General features: G+C 51.7%; 1 protein-coding gene across 1 annotated transcript in view; it reads right to left on the reverse strand.

Moving 5' to 3' along the window:
• Positions 1–4,166: 4,166 nt before the first annotated feature.
• Positions 4,167–23,610, reverse strand: part of UBIAD1 (UbiA prenyltransferase domain containing 1) — a 106,785-nt gene continuing 87,341 nt past the window's right edge. The window contains exon 2 of the mRNA XM_054541850.2: positions 4,167–8,906. Coding sequence (XP_054397825.1) covers positions 8,875–8,906 — 32 coding nt within the window. The 3' untranslated portion in view covers positions 4,167–8,874. The remainder of the gene's footprint in view (positions 8,907–23,610) is intronic.

Consider the following 23,610-nt stretch of genomic DNA (forward strand, 5'->3'; position numbering starts at 1 on the left):
TTTTGTAGAGACGGGGGTCTCGCCATGTTGCCCGGCCTGGTCTCAAACTCCTGGACTCAAGTGATTCTCCCACCTCTGCTTCCCAAAGTGCTGAGATTACAGGCATGAGCCACCTTGCCCAGCTTCTCTGAGTCTTTTGATCCCGTCTTCCACCATCTGCCACAGCAGTTCTGGCACTTCTAGTTCACCTAGTATGAGCCTTGCTTTTTCCAAGCTTCCAAGAGCCATCCTAACAGCAAGTTAGCACCATCTCCTGGGGTCCTTGCCAGGCGGTTAAATCCTGTATCTTTGGAGGTGGCTCCCTCGTTGCTGAACTCTCCCTACCCGACTCCCTCCTCCATTGCCTTTGATCCCAGCACCCTCGTGATCCAGTCCCATCCATCCTCTTCTGATGTCTGCCAGTGAACGTTGGCTGGGTCCTGCAGCTTCTCTGTCATCCCTTTATTCTCTTAGTATAACTGAATTCTGTTGTAACTTCACTCAAGATACTGGTCTGGGGGACAGAAAAGGAGGCAGCACAGATTGTCTTGCAAGCCAGAGGACTCTGCATCAGCTTCAAGCAAGGGAGGGTTTTGCTTGCCTTTAACAAGGAGTGAACAACCCTGCAGGCCCAGAGGGTTTCAGAGAATTTAGGGATTCAAGATTTTGAAGTGCAACAACCCAGATGTCCCCATCCGTATGTCATAAATGAGCATCCCTCTTTCCAATCAAGGCTCTGACCTTGGAGTAGCAGACTTGCCAGAGTCGAGAATTCAGCCTTCTCTGTAGCTCCACTTATAATTAAGTTCTGGGCCCGATCCTCAGCTTTTTCTGTCCGCGAGCTGCAGAAGATGAGAGTCTCTTGATATATGCTGCCAAGGAGGGCCTCTGGATCTCACACCTCACTTAAATCGGTGATTAATCACCCCAGCTTTACATGGTCTTCTTCCAATGCATTGGAAGGCCCCCAGCAATCACTATCTGGGGTTTTTTTCCCCTTTTTTACTTTTATTTTTGAGACAGGGTCTTGCTCTGTCACTCAGGCTGGAGTGCAGTGGTATGCTCACCACCCACTGCAACCTTGACTTCTTGGGCTCAAGCGAACCTCCCTCCTCAGCCTCCCGAGTAGCTGGGACTACAGATGCACGCCACCACCTTGGAACTATTCACATTTTGGGCCACATAATTCTTTGTTGTAGGAGCTGTAGGATTTTTTTTTTTTTTTTTTTTTTTGAGACAGCGTTTCCCTCTGTCATCCAGGCTGGAGTGTAGTGGCACAGTCTTGGCTCACTGCAACCTCTGCTTCCCAGGTTCAAGCGATTCTCCCTGCCTCAGCCTCCTGAGTAGCTGGGATTACAGGCACCTGCCACCATGCCCAGCTAATTTTTGTATTTTTCGTAGAGATGGGGTTTCACCATGTTGGCCAGGCTGGTCTCCAACTCCTGACCTTAGGTGATCCACCGGGCTTGGCCTCCCAAAGTGCTGGGATGACAGGCACCCGCCACTGTGCCCAGTTAATTTTTGTATTTTTAGTAGAGATGGGGTTTAGCCATGTTGGCCAGGCTGGTCTCGAACTCCTGACCTCAGGTGATCTGCCTGCCTCGGCCTCCCAAAGTGTTGGGATTACAGGCGTGAGCCACTGCACCCAGCCGCATCGTAGGATTTTTAACAGCATCCCTGACCTCTACTTCGTGGGTACCAATAGCCATGCCATCCCCCTCCCCCACAATTATGACAACCAGAAATGTCTTCAGACATTCTTGGCTGGTTTTTTGTTTGGTTGGTTGGTTGGGGTGCGTTTTTTTGTAGAGGCAGGATCTTGCTAGGTTGCCCAGGCTGGTCTTGAACTTCTGCCCTCAAATGATCCTACCATCGTGGCCTCACAAAGTGCTTGAATTACAGAGGGGTGAGCCACTGTGCCTGGCCAGCAATCACTATCTGACTCCACAGTTTTTATAATGATTACTTCCCCCAAATCTCTCAAATGGCTGAGATATATCTGCCAATGCATTCCCTTCTGTGGATTTTCCATCCCAGTTCACCATGACTGAGAGTTTTAACAACTGCACTGCTATAGCACAACAGACACCTACCCCCAGGGATGGGGGCCTCATTGCTGGAGCCAGCAAGTAATGCAACCCAAAAATCCCATTGAAAAATCTGCTTCCCATGACCTCTTCCAATACTAACTGCCTTCCATCAGAACTCAGAGGTAGGGATTTCTGAAAAGGAGAAAAAGAGCAGAATTAGACAGAGGGAGAAGTTGAACTGTGATGCAGTGACTACGAAGGCCCCAGACAATACTGCAGGGAGCCCTGGGGCTCAGATGAACTTTCAGAGCTGTTTCAAATCAAAGAATCCTATTTGATTCTCAAAACAACCTTACAAGGATGGCGCTATCATTATCCTCTATCTATAGACGAGGAAACTGAGCTCAGAGAGGTAAATGACCTGTCCAGGATCACACAGCTTTGAGGGGTTGAGCTGGGATTTCCACCCAGGTCTTTCACTCTCTAAGGATTCCTTCCAGGCTGGGTGCGGTGGCTCACACCTGTCATCCCAGCACTCTGGAGGCTGAAGCAGGAGGATCCTTGGGGCCAGGATTGAGACCAGCCTGGGCAACATAGGGAGATGCTCACTCTACAAGATATTTTTTAAATTAGCTAGATGTGGTGGCATGCACCTATAGTCCCAGCTACTCAAGAGGCTGAAGCTGGAGGATCACTTGAGCCTAGGAGTCGGAGGTTACAACGAACTATAATTGCACCACTGCACTCCAGCCTGGGCAACAGTGCAAGACCCTGTCTAGAAATAATAATAATAAAAATTTTAATAAAATAACAAATAAAGCTTCCTTCCAACTTGTCCTCCCCAGTCTCCTAGGGCCTCGGAGTTCTCTGTTGGATCCTCTTCATTCGGCTGGCAGAAAACAGGGCGGCAGACGGGATGTTGTGTGGGAGGTGTCACAGGCCAGGTGTGGGCACGCCAGTCATCACTTCTACCCACATTCCACTGGCCAGAACTCAGCCATGTGGCCCAAGGTCGCTGTCTACAAGGGAGCCTGGCAATGTAGTCTAGCTGTGTGCCCAGGAGCAAAGGAGAAATGATTTAGTCCAGTCTCAGCCCTGCCCTGAGTATGGGAGTGCTGAGAGCCAGCAGAGCAGACAGAGCCTATCTGTTTCATTAATTTGCTGTTTGTTCTTGGGCTGGGGGTGGAGGAATGCCCACAGGAGCTAATTTAGTTGGCAGCGAAAGGGAGTGCGTTGGGAGGTGCCCATGGGCTCTGGTTTATCAGCACGGGCCCAGGGCACGTAAGGAGCAGCCATCTCTGAGGAACACCAGGCCTGAAATCCAGGGGTTCAAGTGCACAGACGGACCTGGGAGGTGGAGGCTGCTATTACTCCATGGAAGGGAGAGCTGAGGCCGGACGGTGGGTTAGCGGGATTCACCTGCCCCAAGTGAGCCAGCGAGTCCTTAACAGCTCAGGAAAGGGGTCAGAGGTACCTGATAGCCTCCCTTCTTCTAAGAGTTCCTGTGAGGTGTGTGGAGCCAGGCCTCAGCTCACCCCACTATAGGCTGCATCCAGATGAAGGGGGCCAGGGCTTCAAGAGCAAGGCAGCCATGCTCCGCTGTGGAACTGGGGTAGGAATGTAGTACTAATCTCCTCCCTGCCAGAGCCTCCAAGGCCTCCACCCTGGCATCCCATCTCTCTGTGCACGAAGAATCGTGATCCAATTTATTAAAGGCTCTGAAAAGTCCTGCGGACAGGAATCTTGTTTCTCTTGGTTTAACCAGCATTTCCCAGCATTATTTCAAAATGTCAAAATTGGAAAATACTGTTAAGAGTCAAAAGAAGGCCAGGCGCGGTGGCTCATGACTGTAATCCCAGCACTTTGGGAGGCCAAGGTGGGCAGATCACTTGAGGTCAGGAGTTCGAGACCAGGCTGGCCAACAAGGTGAAATCCCGTCTCTACTAAAAATACAAAAATTAGCCGGATGTGGTGGCACATGCCTGTAATCCTAGCTACTCGGGAGGCTGAGGCAGGATAATTCAACCCGGGAGGCAGAGGTTGCTGTGAGCCGAGATCGCGCCACTGCACTCCAGCCTGGGCAACAGAGTGAGACTCTGTCTCAAAAAAAAAAAAAAATAGAATTAAAAGGAAAAAACCCAGATGTAAGCCTGAATGCCAACCTGAATGCTTGCAAGCCCTGCCCCCTTTGCCAATCTGAGCCTCCAGGAGATGGAGATAATAAGAGGAACTTGCTGCCACATGGGACAAGCTTAGGGATTACACAGGATGATGTGTACGCACCTGCCACTTAGCTGGTGGTTTAGAAAATGCAACTCTTCTGCTTCCCCACTAAGCTCATTCCCCAGGGAATACCCCCCTCAACACACATCCATGTGATGTCATCAGAACTTTGCAAGCAGCCACCTTCCACGGATCAGGAGGTTCAATGCTACCAACAGCAGGAAGGACCGAGACAGCTCAGAGGTGAGGCTGGAGCTTCTCTCCTCCTCATTATCTTGAAGCCGAAGTGCAGCTGTCACTTGGCCCCAGCCCTAAGCCCTCTTAACCTGTTCCCATTTCCAGCCTCTTACCCACTTGTAAAGGTGCAGGCAGGACGCTTGATTCCCTGGGCTCTCCTGGCTCAGGGCCCTGACCACGGCAGCCACTGAAGATGGCCTGCTGACAGTTTGATTACCCGTGACCTTCAGAGCTGGAGCAGTTAGGAACATGATTTATAACCAAATTACAGGGAATTCTATTGCCGGAGGTCTGGGGGGCTGCAGCAGCCACCTTCCAAGGCAGTCTCCACGCCCCCAGCTGACTTCCCTCAGCAGGGAACAGGTGTATAAGGGGACCAAGAGAATCCAGACCAGCGCTAGGGGTAAATCAGAACTCTTGCTTTTACTGGCTGTGTGAGTGGGCAAGGACCCCGGCTCCTCAGGCTCAGCTCCCTGATTTGCAAAATGGGGATGCTCATATAGCCTGCCTCAAAGGGCCGGATGGGATCAAGTGAGATTATACCTAGAAAGTGCTGGCATGGGCCAAGTGCGGTGGCTCACGCCTGTAATCCCAGGACTTTGGGAGGCCGAGGCGGGTGGATCATGAGGTAAGGAGTTCGAGACCATCCTGACCAACATGGTGAAACCCATCTCTACTAAAAATACAAAAATTAGCCGGGCATGGTGGGGCATGCCTGTAATCCAAGCTACTCAGGAGACTGAGGCAGGAGAATCACTTGAACCCAGGAGGTGAAGGTTGCCGTGGGTCAAGATCGCGCCACTGCACTCCAGCCTGGGCAATACAGTGGGACTCCATCTCAAAAAAGAAAAAGAAAGTGCTGGCATGGATGGTACCTGGCACGGAACAAAGTGGCGCCTGCGTACTCAACCAGTGGGAGTCATTATTACCAGTAAAAGAAGCCGCGACAGGGACAGTCCATCTGCCCCAGAGCTCTTTGGATCAGGCCTCCTCCCTCCTTGTCCTCCCCAGATGGTGACTGATGGGCTTCTGGGAAAATAAACCAAAAAGGCCTTTGGTGGATTCCTCAAGCACAGAATCAATTCAGAGTGATCAGTACCTGGCCAAACTGCTTATGAGTTCTTTTGAATGTCACTCCTGTTCTGACCTGGAGGGACAATGAGTCAGTCCTGTAAACACTGCAGTTAGGTCAGGCAGAGGGAATTTGCACCCCTCGCCCCTCTGGGCAGTTCCAGAGTTCAAGCTTTTGTCTTAGGCCAAACGAAACAAGACCAGGCAGGCACTGAAACAGGCAGGTCACCGTGACCCCAATAATTGTCCTTGCCAGGGATAAAAAGTCTTTTGAACTAAGAGTAGCAGCAACCCCAGGAACTGAACAGGAAGGAGATTGCACCTGGCCACAGAGCACTCCCACACACACCACACAGCACACAACACACCACACACCACACAACACAACACACACCACACACACCACACACCACACACCACACATACCACACACTCATCCACACACCACACACACCATACACCACACAACACACTACATACACCACACAACACAACACACCACACACACCCATCCACACACCACACACACCACACACCACACAACACACCACACACCACACCACACCACACACCACTCGCCACACCACACACACCCATCCACACAGCACACAACACACCACACAACACACAACACACCACACACACCCTTCCACACACCACACACAACACACAACACACAACACACCACACACCACACCACACACCACTCACACCACACACACCCATCCACACAGCACACAACACACCACACAATGCACAACGCACAACACACACCCATCCACACACCACACACCACACACCACACACCACACCACACACACCACACACACCACACACCACACCACACACCACACCACACACACCCATCCACACAGCACACAACACACCACACAACACACACTATACCACACACACCCATCCACACACCACACATGCCACACAACACACCACACACACCACACAACACACACTATACCACACACACCCATCCACACAACACACCACACAACACACAACACACCACACACACCCATCCACACACCACACACACCACACACCACACAACACACCACACACATCCATCCACACACCACACGCACCGAACAACACACCACACACATCCATCCACACACCACACACACCACACAACACACACCACACAACACACCACACACATCCATCCACGCACCACACACACCACACAACACACAACACACCACACAAATCCATCCACACACCACACACACCGCACAACACACCACATACACTCATCCACACACCACACACCATACATACCCATCCACACACAGCCCACACGCTCATCTGCACACATACACCACACACACACCACACCACACACCACACACACACCACACACACCATATACACCCATCTTCACACAGCCCACACACTTATTCACACACACACACAGCCCACACTCTCATCCACACTCCCACACACAGCCCACATGCTCATACACACACCCACACCACACACGCTCATCCACACACACACACCACCCATACCACACAACACACCACACACACACCACATACACCATACATACCCATCCACACACAGCCCACATGCTCATTCACACACACACACCACACACAGCCCACACTCTCATCTGCACTCCCACACACAGCCCACAAGCTCATAGACACACACACACCACACATACCACACAACACACCACACACACGCCACACACACCATACGTACCCATCCATACACAGCCCACACGCTCATTCACACACACACACCACACACACCATACACACACCACACACACCACACAAACACACCAAACACACATCCACACACACCCCACACACACCATACATACCCATCCACACACAGCCCGCACGCTCATTCACACATGCACACACCACACACACAGCCCACACGCTCATCTGCACACACAACACACACATGCCACACACACCACACACACCATACACACACCACACACACCACACAAACACACCAAACACACATACACACACACACCACACACACCTATCCACACACACACCATACACACCACACACACCCATCCATACACACTACACCCATCCACACACACCACACACACCCATTCATACATACACACCACACCTATCCACACACACACATCACACACACCACATTCATATACACACACAGCACACACAGACCACACACACACCACACACATCACACTCATACACACACACCACATGCAGACCACACACACCACATACACCCATCCACACACACCGCACACACCCATCCATACATACACACCACACCCATCCACACGCACACACCACACACACCACTCACTCTACACACAGCACTCACTCTACACACACCACACCCATTCACACACACACCACACACACATTCACACACACATCCATCCACATGCACACCACACTCATACACACACCATACACACATACACACACCACACACATCCATCCACACATACACCCATCCACACACCACACACACACATCCATACACACCACACTCATTCATACACACACACCACACACACACATCCACACACATTCATACACACACACATCCACACACACACCACACACTCCACACACCCATCCACACACACGCAGGCACAGGGGAGGAGCTGCTTGGCAGAGGCTTTGCCCCCTGCACCCTCTTCTCCAGAATCCTCCCATAACCTTCCCTCCTTGGGCCTCCCTCGTGGGTCTTTGGAAGCCCAGATCTGGCTTGAAGCTGAGGGACTCTGCTTTCTCTGAAAACCCCACAGAGAGTGAGCAGGATAACAGGGAGACGGTTCCTCCATCAGTGTGGCCAGGACCCACCTGCAGGTTGCCGATGCTACCTTCCCTCAGCCACCCTGGACTCGGCTGTTCAGGGCCCTTTCACATTCGAGTCCGGCCTGATCCCTGCAGCAGCCCTGCCAGGGAGGTATCAGCTCCCATTCACAGCGAGCCTGTTGAGGATCAGAAAATGCAACCACCTGGTTCAGGATCACCCAGCAGGCGGGCCTGGGGCTGCTACTCACATCTGCTCCACTGACTCCCCATCCAGGGCTCCTTCCAATCTTGCACTGTACACAGGGGGGCCTGCGGAGACAGCTCCAGCAAAGGAGAAGTCGAGCCCTGGGGAGGAGCCCAGGGACCATCGCTTGTCCCCAGCCTTCAGGCAGCCTTGCCTGCCACATTATTTAAAATTTTCTTTAGAGACAGAGAAGGAGCCAGTGGAGGCCAAGGAAATGCCTGGTTGGCCCTTCCAGAAAGATGAAGATTTCCAAGGCCCTGAGTGGGTTCCAATTCCTCTCTGCTCTTCTTCCAGCATGGTGTCACTTTGCCTTCCAAGACTCCATTTTCTCATCTGTAAAAAGGGATAATATATAATGAGTGACCAAAAAAAAAAAAAGACAACCAACCCTATTCAGGTTGGTGTGAAGTGTAATTGAGCTATCACCAGGTCAGCTGCAGAAGAGCTGCTCAAGAAATAAAAGCTGTTATTAAACCCTCTCCCTCCCCCTCCCCCTCCCCCTCCCCCTCCCCCTCCCCCTCTCCCTCTCCCGTCTCCTTCTTTTTTCGGTCTCCCTCTGTTGCTGAAGCTGGACTGTACTGCGGTGATCTCCCTGCCTCGGGCTCGCTGCAACCTCCCTGCCTCGGACTCCTGTGATTCTCCTGCCTCGGCCTGCCGAGTGCCTGGAATTGCAGGTGCGCGCCGCCACGCCTGACTGGTTTTTGTATTTTTGGTGGACACGGGGTTTCGCCTTGTTGACTGGGCTGGTCTCCAGCTCCTGGCCTCGAGTGATCTGCCTGCCTCGGCCTCCCGAGGTGCTGGGATTGCAGACGGAGCCCCGCTCACTCAGTGCTCAATGTTGCTCAGGCTGGAGTGCAGTAGCGTGATCTCGGCTCGCTACAACCTCCACCTCCCAACCGCCTGCCTTGGCCTCCTAAAGTGCTAAGATTACAGCCTCTGCCCTGCTGCCACCCCGTCTAGGAAGTGAGGAGCGTCTCTGCCTGGCCGCCCATCGCCTGGGATGTGAGGAGCCCCTCTGCCCGGCCGCCATCCCGTATAGGAAGTGAGGAGCGTCTCTGCCCGGCCACCCTGTCTGGGAGGTGAGGAGTGCCTCTGCCCGGCCGCCCCGTCTGGGAAGCGAGGAGCGCCTCTGCCCGGCCGCCCCGTCTGGGAAGCGAGGAGCGCCTCTGCCCGGCCGCCACCCCGTCTGGGAGGAAGTGAGGAGCACCTCTGCCCGGCCACCCCGTCTGGGAGGTGAGGAGCGCCTCTGCCCGGCCGCCCCGTCTGGGAAGTGAGGAGCGCCTCTGCCCGGCCAACCCGTCTGGGATGTGAGGAGCGCCTCTGCCCGGCCACCCCGTCTGGGATGTGAGGAGCGCCTCTGCCCGGCCGCCACCCCGTCTGGGAGGTGAGGAGCGCCTCTGCCCGGCCGCCACCCCGTCTGGGAAGTGAGGAGCGCCTCTGCCCGGCTGCCCTGTCTGGGAGGAAGTGAGGTGCGTCTCTGCCCGGCCGCCCATCGTCTGGGATGTGAGGAGCGCCTCTGCCTGGCCGCCCCGTCTGGGAGGTGAGGAGTGCCTCTACCTGGCCGCCCCGTCTGGGAAGTGAGGAGCGCCTCTACCTGGCCGCCCCGTCTGGGAGGTGAGGAGCGCCTCTACCTGGCCGCCCCGTCTGGGAAGTGAGGAGCGCCTCTACCTGGCCGCCCCGTCTGGGAAGTGAGGAGCGCCTCTGCCCGGCCGCCCCATCTAGGAAGTGAGGAGTGCCTCTGCCCGGCTGCCCATCGTCTGGGAGGTGAGGAGCGCCTCTGCCCGGCCACCCCGTCTGGGAGGTGAGGAGGACCTCTGCCCGGCCGCCCCGTCTGGGAGGTGAGGAGCGCCTCTGCCTTGCTGCCACCCCGTCTGGGAGGAAGTGAGAAGCGCCTCTGCCTGGCCGCCCCGTCTGGGAGGTGAGGAGCGTCTCTGCCCGGCCGCCCCGTCTGGGAAGTGAGGAGCGCCTCTGCCCGGCCGCCCTGTCTGGGAGGTGAAGAGCGCCTCTGCCCGGCTGCCCTGTCTGGGAGGTGAGGAGCGCCTCTGCCTGGCTGCCACCCCGTCTGGGAGGAAGTGAGGAGCGCCTCTGCCCGGCCGCCCATCGTCTGGGAGGTGAGGAGCGCCTCTACCTGGCCGCCCATCGTCTGGGATGTGAGGAGCGCCTCTGCCCGGCCGCCCCGTCTGGGAAGTGAGGAGCGCCTCTGCCCGGCCGCCCTGTCTGGGAGGTGAGGAGCGCCTCTGCCCGGCCGCCCTGTCTGGGAGGTGTACCCAACAGCTCCGAAGAGACAGCGACCATCGGGAGCGGGCCATGAGGACGATGGCGGTTTTGTTGAAAAGAAGGGGGGGAAGTGTGGGGAAAGGAAGGAGAAATCAGATTGTTGCTGTGTCTGTGTAGAAAGAGGTGGGCATAGGAGACTCCATTTTGTTCTGACTAGGAGAAATTCTTCTGCCTTGGGATGCTGTTGATCTATGGCCTTTCCCCCAGCCCCGTGCTCTCTGAAACATGTGCTGTGTCAACTCAGGGTTAAATGGATTAAGGGCAGTGCAAGATGTGCTTTGTTAAACAGATGCTTGAAGGCAGCATGCTCTTTAAGAGTCATCACCACTCCCTAATCTCAAGTACCCAGGGACACAAACACTGCAGAAGGCCGCAGGGACCTCTGCCTAAGAAAACCAGAGATCTTTGTTCATGTGTTTATCTCCTGACCTTCTCTGCACTATCATCCTATGACCCTGCCATATCCCCCTCTCCGAGAAACACCCAAGAATGATCAATAAATACTTAATAAAAAGAAAAAAGAAAGCTGTAAAAAAAAAAAAAAAACCACACATTCACAAAAGAGGGTTATTGCATGCTACCTATTTACATTGATCTTTTCTCAACCCAAAATGTAAGCATTCATTAACTGACGCCAAACAAAAATTAGCTGGGCATGGTGGCACGTGCCTGTAATCCCAGCTACTCAGGAGGCTGAGGTAGGAGAATTGCATGAGCCCGGGAGTTGGAGGTTGCAGTGAGCCGAGATCGCACCATTGCACTCCGGCCTGGTGACAAGAGCGAGACTCTGTCTCAAAAACAAAAATAAAACAAACCTGTAAATTTCATGTGGAACCAGATAGGGTGTGTGTAAATAAAGCAGTATACACATTCGTTACCATGTGGATTTCCCTTTGACATACATTTTCTTGCTGGACACGGTGGCGCACACCTGTAATCCCAGCACTTTGGGAGGCCAAGCCTGGCAGATCTCTTAGCCCAGGAGTTTCAGAACAGCCTGGGCAACATGGTGAAACCCCATCTCTACCAAAAATTTTTAAAAAAAATTAGCCAGGCATGATGGTACACACCAGTAGTCCCAACTACTTGGGAGGCTGAGGTGGGAAGATCGCTTGAGCCTGGGGGCAGAGGTTGCAGTGAGCCAAGAACATGCCACTGCACTCCAGTCTGGGTGACAGAGCCAGACCCCATCTCAAAAAAAAAAAGAAAAAGTGGCCAGGCTCAGTGGCTCACACCTATAATCCCAGCACTTTGGGAGACCAAAGTGGGCAGATCACCTGAGGTCAAGAGTTCAAGACCAGCCTGGCCAACATGGTGAAACCCTATCTCTACTAAAAATACAAAAATTATCCAGTCATGGTGATACACACCTGTAATCCCAGCTACTCGGGAGACCGAGGCAGGAGAATCACTTGAACCCGGGAGGCAGAGGTTGCAGTGAGCCGAGATCACGCCACTGCACTCCAGCCTGGAAGACAGAGAGAGACTCTGTGTCAAAAAAAAAAAAAGAAAAGAAAAGAAATACGTTTTCTTTACCGTGAGTTCAATAATGACAGGCTGGCTTAGCAGTCATTTTATTTCTCCTAATTTGACCCTGGCACACTCAGCTACATCTGTCCCAGCCTCCTGTCCAGCCCCCAGCCCACCCTCACAGGCGGCTGGTGCCCTCCGTTCCTGCCACATGATTCCTGCTCTGGAGAGGATGAGGCCACCGGCTCTCACCCTGGATTTTATGCTGAATCCCAACCTCGTCTCATAAAATCACATTAACAGCCTGGTTTTGAGCATTCCTTTGTGTCAGCCTCTTCTTTTTCTCTTCTTCCCCCTTTTCCTAAACTTTCTCCCAATCCCAAAGAAGGTGTTCTTCCTTCTCACCCCACTCTTCATCTGTTTCCTTTGCCAGCTCCTCTTTTGTCGCCATTCTTCTCCCCCCACCCCCTCAGGCTGACTCCTCGGCCCTCCACACGTACTCAACGTTTTTATCTTTCAGAGACATCATCTGTCCACCTAGCTTTTTCAGCCTAGCAAAATCAAAAGAAACCTCCATTTTAAAGTTATAAGGAAAGAACTAGTTTCTGAGAGTGGAAGTGACTTCACCAAACACACACAGCAAAGTGATGGCAAATCATAGTTACCCATCAATTCCACCCGGTAATGAGCAGTGATTGCTTAAGAGGAATGGAGTTTCTGTCTGGTGATGAAAAAGTTCTGGAACTGGATGGTGGTGATGGCTGCATGACAGTGTGTATGTATTAAACACCACTGAATTGTACACTTAAGAATGGTTAAAATGGTAAATTTTATGCTATGTATATTTTGTCACAATAAAATAAAATAAGCCAGGTGCGGAGGCTCACGTCTGTAATCCCAGCACTTTGGGAGGCCGAGGAGGGCAGATCACAAGGTCAGGAGATCGAGACCATCCTGGCTAACACAGTGAAACCCCGTCTCTTCTAAAAATACAAAAAATTAGCTAGGCGTGGTGGCGGGCGCCTGTAGTCCCAGCTACTCGGGAGGCTGACGCAGGAGAATGGTGTGAACCCGGGAGGCGGAGGTTGCAGTGAGCCGAGATTGCGCCACTGCACTCCAGCCTGGACAACAGAGCGAGACTCCATCTCAAAAATAAATAAATAAATAAATAAAATAGAATAAATAGCTAGATGACAGCGATGCTTCTACTGATCTTCCGGTAGTTAGACCCACGCCACCTGCTTCCCAGTCCAGAGCTCTGAAATGCACACTCCAGTCATTTGTTGTTGAATCCCAATCCTCATGTCTAGACCTCAGCAGCTACAGTCTTCCACTGAATCATCCACAACCCCAACAACAATGACCATGTATTGAGCAATTCCTCTGCCCTGGGCCAGATGCGGTGCTCGGGGCATTCTGGGCAACCTCTTGCTTAAATTTGGATGCCCCTCTGGTGCAGCTCTCTCCTTCGCACCTCCTACTTTTTTGGTAGGCTCCTGTCATCTTTCTTTTCAATATCTGCCCTACTGGCTTCTTCCCTTTGCTGCCAACGACCCCCACCTCTGCCCCAGCTCACATAAATTCTGCTACAGCCACCCAGTTCCTTCTCCATCTCTGTCTGCCTCCCGCTCTGGGCACCCTACTCAGACCAATCAGCAAGTCTCAGAGCTGGACAGGACTTTTGTCGGGCACCCTTTTCCGAAGTATAAATACTCTTTACACAACCTAACAAAAGTGCCTGTGGTGTCAGCTCAGACACATCCAGGAACCTGCAACTGACCACTCCCCATGCCCTGCAGGTAAAGGCCAAGCTCCTTAGTTAGCATGATGTTTGGGGATCAGATGCCTGTCCGCTCCTCCACCTGCCCTCCAGACAGACAACATGCCTTATTGCTGTGTTCCCAATATGTAGCCAGGGCTGGCATTTAACAACTAACTCTGTTTTACTCAACAAGCAGTTACAGACTGCTACTGATGGATATACTGTGGGAATAAAAACGATACGGTCCCTGCCCTCCTAGAGCATAAACTCTAACCAGAGGGCAGATCCACCAGCATAGAAATAGATTCCTAGACATGACAACCATTGATAAACGCTAAGAAGAAAAAGATGGGGATGTTATGAGAGAAATTAATGGGCGAAACTACTTCGTGTAAATGTTTGATGAACTAACAAGCCAAGAATGAATTCATTAAATCACTGGATCAATGAATGGTGAAGAACTCTGCTCATACAAGAACCAGTTGTAAGCATGGACGCTGGAGCCAGACTGCCTGGGTTTGTATCCTGGATATACCACTTACCAGCTGTGTGACCTTGGGCAAATCACTTAACCTCCCCATGCCTAAACTGCCTCGCTGATAAAGTGTGGGATAACAATAGTATCTCAACCCATAGATTATTAGTCAGTTTTTGGGGGTTTTTTTTGGGGTTTTTTTTTTTTTTTTTTTTTGAGATGGAGTTTCACTCTTGTTGCCCAGGCTGGAGTGCAATGGCGCGATCTCGGCTCACTTAACCTCCACCTCCCAGGTTCAAGTGATTCTCCTGCCTCAGCCTCCTGAGTAGCTGGGATTACAGGTGCATGCCACGATGCCCGGATAAATTTTTGTATTTTTAGTAGAGGTGGGGTTTCATCATATTGGTCAGGCTGGTGTCGAACTCCTGACCTCAGGGCATCTGCCCACCTCGGCCTCCCAAAGTGCTGGGATTACAGGTGTGAGCCACTGCACCTGGCTTTCGGGTTTTTTTTTTTTTTAATCCATAACAAACAATCTCAAAATCTCAGTGGCTTATAACCTCTGTATTCATTTTCTTTCTCACAGATCTGTGGACCAGCTGTGCCTCTCCAGGGCCTGGCCAGGATCGGACTGGGCCTGGTCCAGTCTTTGCTCCAGGCCACAGGTTGGGTTCAAGGCCACAGGTTGGGTCTCTCTTTCTCACAGAGAATCACAGAATTCTCATAGGAGGGTGAGTCAAGTCTACCAAGCACATTAAAATCTTTGCAAGCATCATGTCTCCTAACATATCATTGGCCAAAACAAGTTGCATGGTCAAACCCAGTATCAGTAGGTGTGTGTGTTAATCTACTTGGGCTGTCATGACAGAACACCACAGACTAGGTGGCTTAAATAATAGAAATTTATTTACAGTTCTGGAGGCTGGATGTCTGCAATCAAGGTGCTGTCAAAGTTGGTTTCCAGTGAGGGCTCTCTTCCTGGCTTGCAGATGGCCACCTTCTTTCTGTACCTACATATGGCCTTTCCTCTGTGTACATGCACCCCTGGAGTCTCTTCCTTTTCTTAGAGGATTAGGCCCCCACCCTTATGACCTCATTTAATCTTAATTATGGACACAATTTAGTCCATAGCAGGTGGGGAAATATACTCTCCCTACTCTAAAGGGAGCTCCTGCCAAGTCACATGGCAGAGGGTATAGGTATAGAATTCTATACCAGGGAGTAAAGAAATGGCAGCAGTAATCTCATCTACCACAGGTTGTTAGAAGGAATAAAAACATTCACTCTGTTTTTGTTGTTGTTGTTTGTTTTGTTTTGTTTTGTTTTGATAGAGTCTTACTTTGTTGCCCAGGCTGGAGTGCAGTGGCTCAACCTCGGCTCACTGCAACCTCCACCTCCCAGCTTCAAATGATTCTCGTGCCTCAGTCTCCCGAGATCCCAGGCTCTCCTGGGATTATAGGCACGTGCCACTACGCCTGGCTAACTTTTTGTATTTTTAGCAGAGACAGGGTTTCAACACATTGCCCAGGCTGGTCTGGAACTCCCGACCACAGGTGATTCACCCACCTCATTCTCCCAAAGTGCTGGGATCACAGGCATGAGCCACTGCATCTAGCCAAAAACATTCACTTGTGTAAAGTGTGTAGAACACTGCTTGGATTTAGTAAACTCTACACAGGTTTGGCTATTTGTTATTTTGAAGCTCAGCTAAAATACATACCATGTGATGGTTTCACAGGGATATACACAGCCAAACATGTCCAAATGTATACTTTATATGTGTGCAATTCATCACATGTTGATGATACCTCAATAAAGTTGTTTTATAGACAGAAGAGAGATGTATTTATTTATTTAAAAATCAAGGCCTTACTCCTATTTTATGAAACTGGGCAAAAAGAAAAAAAAATCAAGACCCTTAAATGCAATGTGGCAGCCTGGATTTGACCCCGCATCTGAAAAAGGACGTTAGTGGAAAACCTGAGGGAACGTGAATAAAGTCTGAAGTTTTATTAATGGTACCGTAGGAACGCTAATCTCTTACTTTACTAAGATACTGCCATTAGAGGAAGCTGGATGAAGGGTGTACAGGAACTCTGTACTATCTTGACAACTTTTCTGTAAATCGACAATGATTCCCCTCAAAAAGGTAAAAACGAAGAATCCCCCCACCCCTCCATGCCCCCCCCCCCACTGCCTCCCACAAGGGAGGCCTTGCCTTCATGTCCTCCGGCCTGAGAGCTAACTGCCAAGCTCGGATGTCAGATCTAAAGTAATAAACACATGATACCACTCTAGTGAAAATGAGAGGCTCAGCTGAAATGAAAAGGCCAAAATCACCCGGGCTTTTGCAGGCCTCAGGCTGCTTTCCTGATGGCCTAGAGTTGCTGGTGGTCTCCAAGCCCCCTGTGCCTACTGAGCACTTGAAATGTAGCTGGTCCCAACTGAGATATTCTATAAGAGTCAAGGTTTTGTACAAAAAATAGAATGTAAACTGTCTCAGTAAGTTCTTATATTGATTATTGGACTAAATAAAATGTATTATTAAAATAATTAGGCTGGGTATGGTGGCTCACACCTGTAATCCCAGCACTTTGGGAGGCTGAGGCGGGTAGATTGCTTGAGCCTAGGAGTTAGAGACCAGCCTGGGCAATATGGAGAAACCTTGTCTCTACTAAAACACAAAAATTAGCCAGGCATGGTGGCACATGCCTGTAAACACAGCTCCTCAGGAGGCTGAGGCATGAGAATCGCTTGAACCTGGGAGGTGGAGGTTGCAGTGGGTGGAGATGGCGCCGTTGCACTCCAGCCTGGGCAATAGAGCAAGACCCGATTTCAAAATAAATAAATTAATTAATTAAATTTCACTTGTTTCTCTTTGCATTTCTTAATGTGGATGCTAGAATTTTTTTAATTGCATATTACGTTGCTATTGGACAGCGCCAGGCTAGAGGAAGGGAGGTCCTGTGAGGGTCAGAGAAGCATCCTGCCTGGAAGTCTGGAGAGCAGGGTAGGGCCCAGCTCAGGCCCAAAGGAAGACAGGGATCCAGGGAGCCAGACGGCCAGTGTTACAACCAGGCCTAAACCTGTGATGTCAGAGACGAGCAATAGTAACAGAAAAGAATTGGGATTTACACAAGCCACTTCATGCAAATCTAACCTTTCCACCTGCCAAGCAGTCAGACTTTGTTTATGACAGCCAGACTGCCAAATTAGAACAGGCCACAATCACAACAGCATATTGAAAAGGCCAGACCATCCTGGGCCTGCCATCAGCATCCTGGGAAGGAAGCTGCCCCAGCAGGGTCACCCCAAAGAGACCACCAGACATCTGCGGTTGTCCACCAGGAACTTGTTCCCCTTTTATCTTCTGTCTGGGCAGCCACGTGACTTGGGAAGACATGGTCATTGGCACTTCAGAATCACCTTCCCATTCAAAGTCCAAAGGGAGAAGGTGGCTTCTGTTTTACCACGTGTTCATGTGTACAGTCCCAGGGAACGATTCCAATTGGCCCAGCTTGATCACGTGTCCTTCCCTGGGCCAATCATTGTGGCTGTGGCTGAGGCACAGGGTTACAGGATAATGTGATTGGCAGCCCCTCTAGAAGAAGCAGATGGAGTGAGGAAGGCGTGAGGAAAGAGCAATTCTCCAAAAGAGGGCAAGGGTACATGATCCAGTCTGGGTCGTGATTTGTCAGAATAAGGAGAGAAGCAGGACACAAAACAAATATTGGGAGACCTCCTCTACCCATCTACAATCCTAACTCCAACTACAGTGGCATCTTCCCCACGCATCAAGGTAAACAGAGGATCAGCACTTTCAGAGATCACTATACCAGGGCCAGAGATGAAACCCAGGAGGCTAAGTCCCAGGGGCTTTCCTCCGTGTGCATGCACCTCTCGTGTCTCTTCCCTTTCTTATGAGGACAGCTGTCTTATTGGATTTGGACCCACTCTTATGAATTCCTTTATTCTTTTTTTTTTTTTTTTTTTTGTGGTAAGGGGGTAGGGCAGGGATGGACAGAGTCTCATTCTGTTGCCCAGGCTAGAGTGCAGTGGCACTATCTTGGCTCACTGCAACCTCTGCCACCTGGGTTCAACTGATTCTCCTGCCTCAGCCTCCTGAGTAGCTGGGACTACAGGCACATGCCACCATGCTCAGCTAATTTTTGTATTTTTAGTAGAAATGGGGTTTAGCCTTGTTGGTCAGGCTGGTCTCGACCTCCTGACTTCAGGTGATCTGCTTGCCTCAGCCTCCCAAACTGCTGGGATAACAGGCGTGAGCTACCTTGCCCAGCCTATTCTTAATCATGGATGCAATGTAGTCTATAACCAATGCAAAAATACACTCCCTGTGTCAGGCTGTTCTTGCATTGCTATAAAGAAATACCTGAGACTGGGTAATTTCTAAAGAAAAGAAGTTTAATTGGCTCATCATTCTCTAAGCTGTACAAGAAGCATAGTGCCAGCATCAGCTTCTGGTGAGGGCCTCAGGAAGTTTACAATTGTGGCTGAAGTGAAGGGGGAGCAGGCATCTCACATGGCAAGAGTGGGAGCAAGAGACATGGAGGGAGGTGCCACACTCTCTTAAACAAGATCTCGAGAGAGTTCACTCATTGTCTCAAGAACGACACCAAGAGGATGGTGCTAAACCATTCATGAGAAATCCACCCCATGATTCAAACACCTCCCACCAGGCCCACCGCCAGCATTGGGGATCACATTTCAACATGATATTTTTTTTTAATGGAGTCTCGCTCTGTTGCCCAGCTGGAGTGCAGTGGCACGATCTCAGCTCACTGCAACCTCTGCTTCCTGGGTTCAAGCGATTCTCCTGCCTCAGCCTCCCAAGTAGCTGGGATTACAGGCATGCACCACCATGCCCAGCTAATTTTTTAAATATTTTTAGTACAGACAGGGTTTCACCATGTTGGGCAGGCTGGTCTTGCACTCCTGGCCTCAGGTGATCCGCCTGCCTCAGCCTCCCAAGTAGCTGGGATTACAGGCATGCACCACCATGCCCAGCTAATTTTTAAAATATTTTTAGTACAGACAGGGTTTCACCATGTTGGGCAGGCTGGTCTTGAACTCCTGGCCTCAGGTGATCCGCCTGCCTCAGCCTCCCAAAGTGCTGGGATTACAGGCGTGAGCCGACGCGCCCAGCCTCAACGTGAGATTTACAGCTATATCACTCCCCCTCCTCTAGAGGGAGCTCCTGCCAAGTCACATGGCAGGGAGCATCTGGGCCAAATTCTACAGCAGGGAGTGAGGCAGGAGGGAAACCATTCTGGGGCCAAGGAGCTGCACACGTCCTGACCCCTGCCCAGAGCAAGGACTTAGTTTTCTCCCCCTGACATTTGTGTCCTGAGCTTCTGCCACGTGACGGCTCTGGGCAGGACACTGGGAACCCAGAAATAGAGGAGGTAGGTTTCCTGTTCTCAGGCGGTCTCTAACTGTGGAAGTAGAATGGGGAGTGGAGAAAGATGTCAGTGAGACTGGCACCCATCGGGCGGTCCCTGGCTCCCTGCCCCTGCGTGGCACATGCTGCCGGTACCCCAGGGCCACCTCCCCAGAGCCCACCGATGATGTGAGCTGAGGCAGCAGAGAACAGCAGCCTCCCACCTCCATGTGCTGTGGGTCAAGACCCCCTCAAGGCAAATGCAGCCCAGAACGCAGGGGAGTCAACACCCCCAGGGGACCCTCAGCCAGTGGAGAAGGGAGCCAGTGGATGCATCTCATACTTCCTGTCCGCTGGGAGCCACTCCGCCCTTCTCAGGAAGTCCCTGTGGAATCAGCACCCGTGGACCACGGCAGTAACCTCAATATGGCAGCCTCGAATGTCTTCTCTTCCCTGGCCCTCCTCACCGCCCCCGCCCCCGCCCCATCCACCCCACCCAAGCCTGCTTCCCAATTTAACTACCTGTGCTCAAGCACTTGTCTCAGGCTCTAATTTGGGAGGGATGGACCCCAGCTAAGAATCCAGGCACGTGCTGGCACCACAGGGATGCCTAAGATGAAATGGTACCTCATTCCTTCTGTTGATAAAACCAAGTGTAGGCCTGGCGCAGTGGCTCATGCCTATAATCCTAGCACTTTGGGAGGCTGAGGAGGGCGGATCACTTGAGGTCAGGAGTTTGAGACTAACCTGGCCAACATGGTGAAACCCCGTCTCTACTAAAAATACAAAAATTTGCTGGGCGTGGTGGTGCACGCCTGTAATCCCAGCTACTCAGGAAGCTGAGGTGACAGAATCTTTTGAACCTTGGAGACGGAGGTTGCAGTGAGCTGTGATTGCACCACTGGACTCCAGCCTGGGCAACAGAGTGAGACTCCATCTCAAAAAAAAAAAAAAAGTGTATGTGCAGGACTCTGGGGCCAGCCCTCCCCTATTCATCCCAGGCCCTTGGTCCCCACTAGCTCTACGTCTTACCCCAGAGTGGATCCCTGGCCAAGGCTACACCTGCCTGGCGCCCAGCACAGCCTGACTGAAGCTGCTGGGGAAGGGCGGTGATGCCAAACACACAGAGAAAGTAATTTCCCATTTTCCACTAATTGCTTTCTGTAGCCTGGCCCGTCCCTGCCTCTGTCCCTCCTCCTCCTCCTCCCCTTCTCCTTTCTCCACCTCCCAAGGACACAGACACAGAGATACAGCCCCCCAGGGCCCAGCTTGTCTCTCTCAAAACAAGTTTTTGAAATGTAATTCCGGAGGTGACAGTTGGACTGTGGCTGACACGGCCCCCAGGGGAGGGATGCTCTGTGCAGCTACTGGGAATCTTGGGACTCGGCCTGTCCTGAGAGGCTCCCAGGCTGGGAAATGAGCCCTCGCACCCTCCGCTCACTCTTTCATTCATTCATTCACACATCACCTCATTCACTTCTTCACTCAGATTGTCCTTTCACAGCCTCTGTCAATCACCGTCCGGCAGAGATGTGTGTCCCGCGACCAAAGCCACCCCTCCTCCACGTTTTCCAGCCCCTCCCTCAGGGCCATGTGACTTGTCTGGCTAAAAGGCTGCAAGTGAAAATAACAGGAAAAGGCCGGGTGCGGTGGCTCACGCCTGTAATCCCAGCACTTTGGGAGGCTGAGGTGGGCAGATCGCCTGAGGTCAGGAGTTCAAGACCAGCCTGGCCAACATGGAGAAACCCTGTCTCTACTAAAAACACACACACAAAAAAACCTAGTTGGGCGTGGTGGTGCATGCCTGCCATCCCAGCTACTCAGGGGGCTGTGGCAGGATAATCGCTTGAACCGGGGAGGTGGAGGTTGCAGTGAGCGATATCGCACCACTGCACTCCAGCCCGGGTGACAGAGTGAGACTCCGTCTCAAAAAAAAAAAAAAAGAAAAGTAACAGGAGTCACTTTCACTTCCAGCTGAAACACGAGGAAGCCAGTGTGTGGCCTTCCCTTCTCTCGTCCCTGCTGCGGTGACCCTGGGAATCTCATTTCCAGGTGCTGCAGCCACAGGATGATGGAGCCCCCAAGGGTCTGGGTCTTTGGCCTTTATGCTGGACAGAGCAGCCACATCCCCTCTAAACCACACTGAACATATAATGTGAGAGACAGGCCTTCGTGGGGTGAAGGCTAAAGTCTGGCAGCGGATTCATTAAGCAGCATAGTCCACTTCTTCACTCCCTCAAGCGTTCCCTGCCCCTCTCCTTCCCTTTCTTGCCTCCCCCTGCACATACCAGAGAGTGGGTCCCTGCTGGGTCTATGGAAGCTAAGAAGCCTTCCTCTAGCAGAGCTGGGTGGCCGCACTGGGCTGATCGATGGATGCTAATAGTGTCTGTAATAGCCACAAGATACACAGAGACTGAGGGCAGTAGCTGAACACACAAGATCAGGCTTCCTGTGGCTTGAAAAACTAACTAAAGAAATGCTTACTGGCCTGGTGCGGTGGCTTATGCCTGTAATTCCAGCACTTTGGGAGGCCGAGGCGGGTGGATCACCTGAGGTCAGGAGTTCGAGACCAGCCTGGTCAACATGGTGAAACCCTATCTCTACTAAACATACAAAAATTAGCTGGGCCTGATGGTGCATGCCTGTAATTCCAGCTACTCGGGAGGCTGAAGCAGGAGAATCACTTGAACCCAGGAGGCAGAGATTGTAGTGAGCCGAGATCACGCCATTGCACTCCAGCCTAGGTGACAAGAGCAAAATTCCATCTTGAAAATAAATAAATAAATGCTTACTGATCCAGTGGGTGTCCCCAAGTCACACCTTCCCACAATGGCACTGGTGGCCAAGGAAAACCCAGGACAGGGCATTGCAGATGAGCTGACATCCTGAGAAGAGGGGTGGGGTGAGGAGGTACCTACAAAGTATCCTGCTTCAAAGAGCTGCCACACGCCCCACCTGAGGCTCACAGATGAGGAAGCCTTGACCCAGAAAGGTTCTCAGGCTTACCCAAGCTTCCATGCTTAGAACAGAGGGCCCCAGATTCCCATGACAACCCCCTGGCTCCCAGGGCCAAGAGGACATTTTAGAGAAGTGTGAGTGCCCAGGCAGATTTTCTGGAAACCCCAACTAGATCCCTGTGTCTCAACCGAAGGCACCCTTCATTAAGCCCCTCCTATGTGCAGAACCTGAATAAGCTGCTCTAGTAAAAATAGAAGAAATAGAAGCCCCAGGCCCTGTGCAGGGCACTAACCAGCCAGCAGAAGGGAACTGATGAGAAGTGCCCCCAAGAAAGGGGCAAAGGTAAAATAGCCTGGCGTTGTCATACAGGCACAAAGGGTCAAATCCGGCACGAGGTATGAGGTCTGTGCTTTGCGGTGGCAGCTTCCTTTCCTTCCCTCTTCCCAGTGTTGTCCCTTCCTGCTGAAGCCCAGGGAGGTTGCCCTCAGTTCACCTTTAGCTCCTACTGTCAGAGGCATTTGAACCAGAGCAACTCCATCTTGAATAGGAGCTGGGTGAAATAAGGCTGAGACCTACTGGGCTGCATTCCCAGATGGTTAAGGCATTCTAAGTCACAGGATGAGATCAAAGGTCGGCAGAAGACACAGGTCATGAAGACCTTGCTGATAAAACAGCTTGCAGTAAAGAAGCCTGTCAG

Source organism: Pongo abelii, chromosome 1 (genome assembly GCF_028885655.2).
Source record: "Pongo abelii isolate AG06213 chromosome 1, NHGRI_mPonAbe1-v2.0_pri, whole genome shotgun sequence".
Lineage (NCBI taxonomy): Eukaryota > Metazoa > Chordata > Mammalia > Primates > Hominidae > Pongo > Pongo abelii.